This window comes from Malaclemys terrapin, chromosome 8 (genome assembly GCF_027887155.1).
Source record: "Malaclemys terrapin pileata isolate rMalTer1 chromosome 8, rMalTer1.hap1, whole genome shotgun sequence".
Lineage (NCBI taxonomy): Eukaryota > Metazoa > Chordata > Testudines > Emydidae > Malaclemys > Malaclemys terrapin.
The window spans coordinates 3025812-3037300 of NC_071512.1; the positions used below are offsets into that span (position 1 = coordinate 3025812).

Below are 11489 nucleotides of genomic sequence, written 5' to 3' on the forward strand. Positions count from 1 at the left end.
TGCCTTGCTCGCGTCAAACAGTTTTGCTGTCTTGTTAGATCTTGCGGGAATGTATGTCTGGTTTTGGAGCCCTGCGTCCCAAGTTCAAAGCTCCGCCGTTTCTCTAGGCGATTAATCCTCACACAGGGTGTGTGTGCAATTGTCTTATAGTGACAATGTGCCCATGTCGATCGCCAGTGGGCTGCGAAACGCTAACAGCATTTCAATGACTCGGCCTGGGTTCCCAGCCATCCTAGAGATGAGAGATACTCACCGGGTCACGGTACTCTACTTCGCCCATCTCATTTTAACCAGAGACGGGAAAGGGCTTAAACCGATCAACTTGCTTTTAACCACGTCTAGCTAGTTAATGAAAGTTCAGCTGATAGCAGTTTGAGGGTGGCTAAGACTAAGAGCTGTGGGATGGCTAGATTAGACAGCTTGTAGATTTTTCTAACTGTAGAGAAAAAAAATCCTATTGCAGACAGGCAAGAAGTAACCAGTGATTTCCCCCCCCCCTCCATCTCTTTAGTTAATGGCTCCAGGAACTCTCTGCAGGGAGACGTCGAGACCCTGTGACCTGCCAGAGCATTGCACTGGCAAGTCAGCATTCTGCCCCGCCAACTTCTACCAAATGGACGGCACGCCGTGTGCAGAAGGGAGGGCGTATTGCTACGTTGGCATGTGTATCACGTACGAGCAGCAGTGCGTGGAGCTCTGGGGGCCTGGTAAGGAGAGTGTCTTGCAGAGAAGTAGGCTCACTGGGGAGATGGTCTTTGCAAAATTGATCATCTGCTTTAGATTATTATTATTGTTCATGATGGTAGCACCTAGGACCCCTTAGTGAGATCAGGCCCCATTGTGCTGGGCATGGTACAAACATAATGAAAGACAATCCCCAGTTGGAGGATCTTCCAATCCAAAGAGACCAGATGGACAAAGGGTGGGAGGGCAAACAGGCACAAAGAGGGAATATGACGTGCCCAAGGTCACGCAGCAGGTCATTGGCCACCCCAGGAATTGGACCTAGGTCTCATGACTTGTAGGCCAGTGCCCTGTATGCTGTAGCATGCTGCCTCCCCGTAACTGTCTCCAGAAGTGGCCAGGAAGGGTTGAGCATATTGCAGGGGCAGCACGCAGAAGCTTCTACTTCCTCTGCCCGTGTTGTATCTGTTTTCAGATAAAGAGAGGACTTGTAGATTTCTATGGTGACAGATTATGACCTCACAAGCATGGAATTGTGGCTTCACCATGTGATCCAGGAGAAGCCAGTTGGGGCTGGAGGAAGCACAGATGCAAACCCAAGTGCTTGTACACATTATACCAATGACAGCCAGCCAGAAAGCTCCAGCGGTGCCCAGCATTCCACCCGTTCGCTACATCCCTAGAGGGCTAGCATCAGCAGTGGTCAGTTCCTGAGGACTTGTCCCAGGCTGTTCACGCTCGGCTGGAAAACCTCTCCTGCACTGCTCACTGAGTAGTAATAGGTTGTCATCCATCCATCCATCTAAGGGGGGAGGGATAGCCTGCTAAACCCAGGGTTGTGAGTTCAATCCTTGAGGGGGCCATCTGGGGCAAAATCAGTACTTGGTCCTGCTAGTGAAGGCAGGGGGCTGGACTCTATGACCTTTCAGGGTCCCTACCAGTTCTATGAGATAGGTATATCTCCATCTATTATTATATTATCAACTTCTCAGGGAAAAAGAATGAACAAGTGATGGGGTGCTGGGTTTGAGGAAGCAGTAGCATGACCAGACAGCAAGTGTGAAAAATCGGGATGGGGGTAATAGGCGCCTATAAAAGACAAAGCCCCAGATATTGGGACTGTCCCCATCTGGTCACCCTAGGAAACCACCACCTTCCCCAAGAGTCAGTCACATGAGTCTCTTCCATACAGGAGCAAGGCCCGCACCTGACCTGTGCTTTGAGAAGGTTAACGCTGCCGGCGACACCTATGGGAACTGCGGGAAGGATGTCTACGGCAGATACAGGAAATGTGAAATGAGGTAGAATGCAGAATGGCCACTGATAACCGCTAGTAGGGAAGTGATGTTTCCTACCCTGCTAAGATAAGGACCACCAGATTAAAGCTAGCTACCCTCTGTTCGTATTAATGCCCTCTCCCTGCCGTCAGAGCGCCCTTATCCCAATTAGAACTGTGCGGTTCTTTATGATAGTAGCATTGATATTTATTTGGGCTGCTCGAAATTTTTCCAAGTTTAAAGATTTCACCAAAAAACCCCCCCTGAATTTTGAAGAAAAAAGGATGAGATTTCTACCCAACAGTAAAGAGGGAAGGAAATTTTTGAAAAAGTTTTGCTAAATGTTGTTCTCTGTTATTTGGCCAGGCCCAATATTTATAACATCTAAAAGGCGCGTTCACGTCCATCTCCATGTCCATCCACTCGGACTGAACAGTCTCAACACACGGTGGGGCGAAGGGCCCTGCAGTCTGTGTCCTATTGATGAGTCTGTTGGGTTTGGCTTACCCCAGGTACATAGGTGAGATGGTGACAGCCTGTCTCCTTAGGATTGTTCCATAAGCTGGCTCTCAATGGCTCCTTATTTCTGTTGCCACTGAACCAAGGAATGTTATTGTCTTGACATAAGTTCAGAGATTGGTCAGCGCCCCCTCCTATCTCTTGGTTTTAATGTGAATTTTCTTAGTTCTGTGGGAATAAAGTGGAAATGTGAACCAGAAGGCACGCTGCAACCCTTCACCCTGTCTCCACGTTTCCAACAGAGATGCGAAATGCGGGAAGATACAGTGCCAGAGCTCTGCTTCCAAGCCGCTGGAGTCCAGAGCTGTCTCGATAGACACCACCATCCTGGTGGAGGGAAGACCGATCAAGTGTCGGGGGACCCACGTGTATGGTGCTGAAGAGAGTGAAGGGGATATGCTAGACCCTGGCCTGGTGATGACGGGAACAAAGTGTGGGAACAATCATGTAGGTACAGCCGCGTACCACGGTGTTGTTGGATGGGTCTGGGTGTGGCTTTGCCAGCTGGAAAATGTTCTATGGTTATTAAACAATTCTCACCTGAGGCTTCCTGCCTCTCTGGGGAATTGTTACATATGTCACATGAGCAACTTCTTACAGCACTGCTTCTGCGTGCTTGTTGAGAGATAACACGGCATCCCTACCGCAGGTTACCTGCTATAGCAGGGGCTGGAAACGATGACCTAGGATGACCTCCCTCCCAGTCCTATGTTTCTAATAGTTCCCTCTCTCCAGCAGCAGAAGAAGGCTCCTTTTTACACTGCTACCAAAAGGCGGCGTCTTAGCTCTTTGCCATGTGAAAGAGGGGGATGATGTCAGATCTGAGTCTTGTGCTGTCAGACAGTGCGGCCCAGAGCGACGAGCGCCAGCTTATGGGTCAAGAACTAATACCAGCTCTCCCACAGGCCTGCTGTGTGGCTTTGGGCAAGTCAACTGGCCTCTTAGCCTCAGTTTCTCCATCGTGTGTCTGAAGTTCCATTCACTGGGGCGCGGATGGGGATGGACATTTGTTTGGAGACCAGCCGAACCTCACTGCTGGCCGGGGCTTCAGTTCTGACATTATTATTTATTAATATCTGTACTCTGGTAGCCCCCAGGAGTCCTAGCCAGCCCCTCCCCCTCGGACCAGGTGCTGTACAAACATGGAACAATGAGACGGTCCCTCCCCCAGAGAGCTGACAGGGTGCTTGGTTCCTGTTCCCACAGGTTTGCTTCGAGGGGCACTGCAGGAACACATCCATCTTTGACTCTGAAGGCTGTCGGAAGAAGTGCCATGGGCGGGGAGTGAGTGTCTTTCTGTCTCGTCTCCATTTCAGGCTGGGGTGGGGACAAGCCACTGTACATTTGTGCGTGGCATTTTGTGGAGCTATTTATACTTAAAAACGCAGTTCTGGTGTCACATTTACATGAGCCCCTCTGGTCTCCTGCTTCTTAATCCCATGCGAGTGACGGGGCGTCTAACTCCCAATTTGTGCCTTTGAAAACCGACTCTACCATGTGGCCCATGTGAGAGGCTGCAGGCCGGTGTTTGGTTTGTTGCTGTGCGTGGATTCTAGCAGAGCTGAACAGCTGCCAAGAAAGTCCCTAACTGTTCCCGAAACAGGTGTGCAACAGCAACAAGAACTGCCACTGCAACAATGGATGGGCGCCCCCGTTTTGCAACAAACCTGGGAATGGAGGCAGCCTGGACAGTGGGCCCGTGCCCCAAGAAAGTGGGTGTGACTCATTTGATCTTCCTGGTCCCTAGTAAAGCAGTGGGGAGTGGGTTGGGGAAGGAAGATCCTTACACAGTGATGGATTCTGTTTTCTTGCTCTCAGGCCTGGTTCCAGTGATAGCAGGAGTCCTGGTTTCCATCTTGCTTTTGATCGGAATAGCAGTTGCGTTTTGCTGCTATAAATGGAGGGACAGACTCAGGCCTCTAAAAGAGACCATCATCCCTTCAAAGAGGAGCCAACAGTTTGGGTGAATGTTCACGATTATTCTTTGCCTCCCTCTGTCCCAAACCTTTCCAGTGTCCGAGAGAAGAGAAATCACAGATAACTCCTGTATCTAATTATCCGTCTCCCTGTCGAGCACCGAGAAGGTTCATGCCATGCAGATCACTCCATGGACTGAACTTTCAGACACTTCCGTTTGGAGAATAGGCACAAGAAAATGTTCCCATAGGCGATTCTGTTGGCCAGGCAGCCACTAATGAGTGACACAGATGTTTGTGGATGTCAGGATAGCAGTTTGCGTGGTAAAGTTTAGTCACTAGAGGGCGACATGGTTAAACATGCTGGTTGGGCTGGTGATGTTTTCAAATTTTGATGAAATTTCTTGTTGAAATTTAGGCAAAGAAAAAAAGAGGAAATTCATTAACCATTCTTTTCTTTTCTCTCCCTGATTGCCAGCAGTGCCTCTGCTCCAGATCAGTATGGTGTGAACGGCCATGCAAATCCAGCCTTCAAGCTGAAAACCCCACAGGAACACAGAAAGGTAGAGACAAAAACACCAGAAACCTACTCAGAGGCATTGTTCAGCCATAGTGCTAAACCCAGTCTGCCTCTGTCTCCACATCATTCTCAGATATATTAGCAGGAGTGTTGTAAGCAAGACACAAGGAGTAATTTTTCCGCTCTACAGTGTGCTGATTAGGCCTCAGCTGGAGTATTGTGTCCAGTTCTGGGCGCCACATTTCAGGAAAGGTGTGGACAAACTGAAGAAAGTCCAGAGAAAAGCAGCAAAAATGATTAAAGGTCTAGAAAACATGACCTGTGAGGGAAGATTGAAAAAATTGGGTTTGTTTAGTCTGGAAAAGAGAAGACATGATACCAGTTTTCAAGTACATAAGAAGTTGTTACAAGGAGGAGGGAGAAAAATTGTTGTTCTTAACCTCTGAGGATAGGACAAGAAGCAATGGGCTTAAATTGCAGCAAGGGAGGTTTAGGTTGGACATTAGGAAAAACTTCCTAACTGTCAGGGTGGTTAAGCACTGGAATAAATTGCCTAGGGAGGTGGTGGAATCTCCATCTCTGGGGATTGTTAAGAGCAGGTTAGACAAACCCCTGTCAGGGATGGTCTAGATAATACTTAGTCCTGTCTTGAGAGCAGGCGACTGGACTAGATGACTTCTCAAGGTCCCTGCCAGTCCTACGATTTTGAGTGACTCACTTAGGGTGACCAGGTGTCCGGTTTTCGACCAGAACAGCTGGTCGAAAAGGGATCCTGCCCCCCACCCCCCGGGGCTGGAGCCACAAGCGCCAACTTGCCCCGCTGCAGGGGGAAGCCCCGAGCCTCCGTGCCCCCCCCCAGGTGGCTGAGTGGCCCGTGTTTGATTTTTTTCCTGTGGGTCACAGGAAGTCTGCACCCCCAGCCAGAGCCCTCATACCTCCCGCACCCCAGCCCAGAGCCCCCTCCCGCACTCCAAACCCCTCGGTCCCAGCCTGGAGCACCCTCCTGTACCCCAAATCCCTCATCCCCAGCCCCACATCAGAGCCTGCACCTCCAGCCGGAGCCCTCACCACCCCAACCCTCTGCCCCAGCCCAGAGCCCCCTCCCGCACCCGGAACCCCTCATTTCTGGCCCCACCCCAGAACCTGCACCCCCAGCCCAGAGCCTGTACCTCCTCCCACACCCCAACCTCAGCCCGGAGACCCCTCCTGCACCCCAAACCCCTCATCCCCGGCCCCACCCCAGAGCCCACACCCCCAGCTGGAGCCCTCACCCCCTCCCACACCCCAGCCCCCTGAGCCAACCCAGTGAAAATGAGCGAGTGAGTGAGGGTGAGGAGAGCGAGTTATGGTGGTGGTGGTGGGGGGGATGGAGTGAGAGGGGGTGGGGCCTCAGAGGAGGGGCGGGGCAAGGGTGTTCGGTTTTGTGTGAGTAAAAAGTTGGCAACCCTAGACTCACTCCTTTTGGCTCCTTTGAAAATCACAGCCAAATTGTTTTCTACACTATTCAATGCACCCGTTGCTGACACTTGTAAACTTCCTGGTGTGGACTGTGTCACAGGCAAAATGATCCAAGATGATCAACATTTGCTAGATATCCATGGCCGAAGACAGAGTCACTTGGTCAGTTCATGACTCTGTCTGTAGTCAGCACTTTGTGCTGTATTGCTGGAAGGCCTCATGGAAGAAACAGAGGTGCGACAATGAGTATAGAAAGCAGCATGTCTGATGTGGAAATAATGCCTGGTGTTTGTGTGACTTGTATGCAGGCTACCTCCACCCCAGAAATCCCATCGAAACCTGCTGTGCTTCACCCCAAACCTACCCCAGATCTCAAAACTAATATCCAGCAACCCCCTGCTTTCCCAGTCGGCCACAGCAACGACACCAGGAAATCCCCTGGTCTGGTATATCAGATAGATGGGATTCCGAAGGACACTGCAAGACGAATTCCTCCAACCAGGCCAGCACCCCCTGCTCCAAAACTCATAGTCCCACAGGTAAAGTAATCCCATTGCAATTTGCCATAGATCTGTCTGTCCTTTACTGTGGTTGGAACGTGCCACCTGCTCTGAGCAAATGTGCTGGCATCTAACTGCTCATGGCAACCTTAGAGTTCTGATGGTCACTAGCACCGGGCATGGGGCAGAGCCCAGTGACTAACCTTTCCTACTGCAGCTCAAGCGATGCATTTCCCCCACCTATGCTCTCTCTGACCGAGAGCTGTGCTGAACTGGGCACAGGAGGGGGTGGGATGGAACCACCAGGGACTCAGTTCTTTTGTGCTTGCCTTTAGGTTGCATTCACATCTCTTGAGATGAGATGCGGGTGAATGAACTCCATTGTGTTACCTCTTCCTGCAGGACAGTTCTGTTTGTTCCCAGTGGAGAGGTTAGCACATGTGCTCCTGCTGCCTCATGCTGCAGTTGATAATGTTCCCCTGCTGGGTGCGCTTTTTCAATGATTATTCTTCATTCAGCTCTGTCAGTTCTCCGGATGTCCCGCTGGGTGCAAAGGAGACTGTTAGCCAGTATCAGGCAATACCATTTCCTTCAGCAGGGGCACCAAGTCTTTGTGTAACTGAGGTCACACTGGGTATGTCTACGCAGCAACTAGACATCGGCAGCTGGTCCATGCCGCAGGGCTCGGGCTGCAGCCTGAGGTCTGAGACCCTCCCACCTCGCAGGGTCCCAGAGCCCGGGCTCCATCCCAAGCTCGGAGTCTATACAGAAACCCCCTTAAGCACCTTTCAGTAACAGCTCTGGCAATCAATACGGGCCAGGAAATCGAGCAGACGCTCAGGACCTTTTAGCTAATGACTTCCTGGGCTTTGTAATGAGGAGGGAGAAAAACTGGGCGCAGGGCAGGGTGGGCGAAACCACCTTCCGTGCTCTTTGCAGAGCTCCTAATCTGCAGCTGGTGAATGCCTGCTCTTGAGAGGGCCAGGGTGCTGGCAGGTGTGCCAAAGGCCTCTGGCAGGGCCGGCAGTGAGCTTGAGCTGATGCATTACATGGGATTCTAGGCTCTCAGTAACTGCAGTCATCCATGGAAAGAGCAAGGAAAGGGTTAAGTCATGAGCAATTGGCTGCAAACCTTTCTTATGCTCTGAGGTTGGGGACTTCATAGGCTTGGCCATAGAAGCGCCCTTCCTGAATGTGAATTCAAAGCTCTTTGTTTCTTGCTTAGGACCCTGCTAGACCCCGCCCCCCACAGAAAGCTTTGCCGGCTAACCCCGTCCCTACTGGACCCAGGACTGTGCCAAAGATGAACACCACAACGCTACCACCACCTGCTGTTGGAAGGCGCCCAGGACGACACCCACCACCGGTGGAGGTAGGGCTTGCTTACAAAATACCACAGAGGAGAGCAGCATGCTCTCGCCACCACGCAGCATGGCTGTTCCAGAGATATAAAATCACCTTGCTATTAAAATACAAAATCCACTAGTGCAGGGCGGTTAAAGGAAACAAGAAGGTTTTATCACCAAAATATTTTCCTTCGCTGGTTTATTGTGGCTGGGTTGCTTATGAGTGCTGGGCTACACGCACCTGTTTGTTGTTGTAGGGTTGATGGCACTGATTTTAGTTCATTTCTCACTACCTATTTGTTGGGTTAAACGATTGAATGGATTCAACTCTCCAGGGATACCGAGGACAGTGGCTGTTTCAAAATAGTCTTTAATAGAAACAAAAAATCAGCCGTGGGAATTGCTAAATATAGGCAATCCTGTGACTGGGTTATAGTCCACAGCAGTTGAGTTGCTTTTTAATTCTCTAGCTCCCATAACATTTTCCAGAGATTAAATCTCTACATTAATTAATGGTCTAGAGAAGGGCACGAGCAGCGACCTAGATGACAAAACATGCTGATGACAGACAATTATTTACGTTGGTCAAGACCAGTGAGGCGCTGAGGAATTTCAAACCAAGTGACTGGCTAGCATGATGGCAGATGAAACTCGTGGTTGCTAAATACAGGACAATACATGCAGGAAGGAAGAACTCTAGCTGCTCAGACACCAGGCTGGTTTTTAAAGAAGCCCTTTATCGCTCAAGGGAAAGACTTGATTTGTCACTGTGGATAGCTCAGAGTAAACTTCTGCTCATTGTACAATGGCAGTCATATTGGATATGTTAGGAATGGGCTAGAAAAAAATACTGACAATATTATGATGGCAGTGTATAATTATAAATTGATGGCAGGCCCTCATCCTGTGTTCCGTTCTGGGGTCCAGGGACGGGTGACGTAAAAGATTAGTCAGAACGGCCTCTGAGGAGATATTTTGAAAGGAGAAGAATAAGAGAGGACATGACGTAGGTGGGCACAAAATAATGAAGGCTATAGAAAAAGTAATTCAGGCACTCCTATTTATCCTTTTGTATAAATTCAGAACAAGGGGGCCAGCCAATGAAACTGAAAGGCAACCAATTTGGACCTGATCAGAGTAAACATGCTTTAACACAACACATTGCCTGTGGAACTCATTGCCACAAGATTCTTAAAGAATTAGGCATGTATTTGACTACTGAAAACACCCACCATTATATTAGATTGGACAAAAATAAATGATAAGGGATATAAACTTTCCTGCTTCAGGTAAAATTCCAATCTTGTCACTCTTTATATTAGGGTTCCATTGATAAAGAGTTGAGAAATGCTTAATAGGTGTTTTAACAAATAGTTAAACAATTTTTATAGATTATTTGAGACCACGGCTTATAACCAGCTACACCACTGTCCAGTGACTAACTTATAACCATCTGTAACACACATTACTCATGTATGTAAACTACAAGGAAAGGTTTAGGTCATGTGCAGTTGGTTGCAAACATTTCTTATGCCCTGAGATTGGGGACCCTATAGGCTTGGCCATATCATTGTCTTTTCTGAATGTGAATTCAAAATTCTTTGTTTCTTGCTTAGAATACATTACTCATCTATGTAATGTGCTTATAGCGTCTAGTAATCATTGACTCACGCTTAATATAAAGTCTGAGCCCAGCCTCTAACTGCCTGGGGTCAGGAAGAAACTTTCCCTATGGGTGGGTTACTCTAGCAGTGTCCATTATGGGCATTCTTGCACCTTCCTGTGAAGAGTCTGGTACGGGCCACGGCCAGAGGCGGGATACAGGTCTGAATTGGCATGACGTTGCCAGGGTTCCTATATGTTTCTTCCATCAGTCAGCTGGACTTGGACAACCTGGCCTGCCCCTCTGTGGTGTGAGCTGAGTGAGAACAAGTGGGAAGCTTTTCTTTTTCACAAATACTTATTTCAGTGTCTTTTTTTTCCCCCCATTGTAACTCCCCACACCAGAATTCAACAGTGAAGCTAGCCGGAGGAGCGAACGCCTTGAAAAAATGATGGCCAGGCCCTCTGTGCCACAGGGCTGGGGTCATCCAGCCAAACAGGGATTCTTTCCGTATCGACTCAGGATCTCACCAGGAACTGGATGTCTTTGTCACCAGGAAGCAGATACACAGGTCATGTTCAGAGCTTGATCTCCTCTCCCCCGGCCCCATGTTCCCACCTGGCTCACTGGGCCACATCCGGCCCTGCACAAATGTATGTCGCTAGCATAGAATCCTGGAATATCAGGGCTGGAAGGGACCTCAGGAGGTCATCTAGTCCAACCCCCTGCTCAAAGCAGGACCAATTCCCAGCTAAATCACAGTCCTAGTGTAGGCAGATGCAACACCTAATGACACCAATGGGAATTGCATCAGTATACTCCAAGACTGAATTTGGCCCACTGTGCCTTTGGCTTCCTGCAATACAGGAGTTACTTGATTAAAATGGCAGTGACATATTATTGTGCAATGTATAATGCAGAAGAGGGGGGCTGGGGAGAGAGAGTGCTCCATATTTTAAAAAATATGACCTCACCCACCTAGTGTCTCTAATATCCTGGGACTGAGATGGCTACACCGACACGCTATATTTCATCAGTACGTTAGTGCTCCGGTGCTCAGGGCTCTGAATTTGTCAGCTGCTGGACTTGACAGGCGGTGCTCTAAGGATCACACCACTCCGCTTCCCTTGGTCTGTCTAGAGCAGGCACAGCTGTGAGGGTGTCACTGCTACAGAGCTATCAAAGCCTTCAGTCCGTTCTGTTTCCCTGGGCATTGACTGACTGGCCAGCAGCGGGGAAGGAAACAGTGGAAAATATGCCATGCTGAAGTAACCTGGGCTGGAAACCTCCTCCCAACCAGACCATCCCTAGCAAGACCCTTTCCATCACGGCCAGTCGGTTGTATTGCATTAACCGCTTGATTCCTCTGTCTTGTCTTGTTGATGTAAGTGTAAGATCGAGTGGCATTTCCAGCTTGGTTTATGTGCCCTTATCAGTGTCATTTGGACTTAGACTAGGTACTACTGAAAAACTCTCTAAAGAAATTACAGGGTGAACAGTCAAATGGAGTTAAAATGAAGTCTGGGTGGTGGCACCTTCCTGCCATAATGCGGTACCACAGCTAACCAGACCCGTACACTTTCCGTATATAGTCCATCAGCCTCCATTCTGTGTTGAGCAATACAGAGCAACACTGGGTACCCGGTCACCAGACTAACAAGAAACG

General features: G+C 49.3%; 1 protein-coding gene across 1 annotated transcript in view; it reads left to right on the plus strand.

Annotated features, from left to right (window-relative positions):
- ADAM19 (ADAM metallopeptidase domain 19) overlaps window positions 1–9162 on the plus strand; it is a 46335-nt gene extending 37173 nt beyond the window's left edge. The window contains exons 14-23 of the mRNA XM_054037380.1: window positions 512–707; window positions 1877–1985; window positions 2723–2927; window positions 3687–3764; window positions 4084–4192; window positions 4299–4443; window positions 4875–4959; window positions 6683–6913; window positions 8100–8246; window positions 9148–9162. Coding sequence (XP_053893355.1) covers window positions 512–707; window positions 1877–1985; window positions 2723–2927; window positions 3687–3764; window positions 4084–4192; window positions 4299–4443; window positions 4875–4959; window positions 6683–6913; window positions 8100–8246; window positions 9148–9162 — 1320 coding nt within the window. The remainder of the gene's footprint in view (window positions 1–511; window positions 708–1876; window positions 1986–2722; window positions 2928–3686; window positions 3765–4083; window positions 4193–4298; window positions 4444–4874; window positions 4960–6682; window positions 6914–8099; window positions 8247–9147) is intronic.
- The last annotated feature ends 2327 nt before the right edge of the window (window positions 9163–11489 follow it).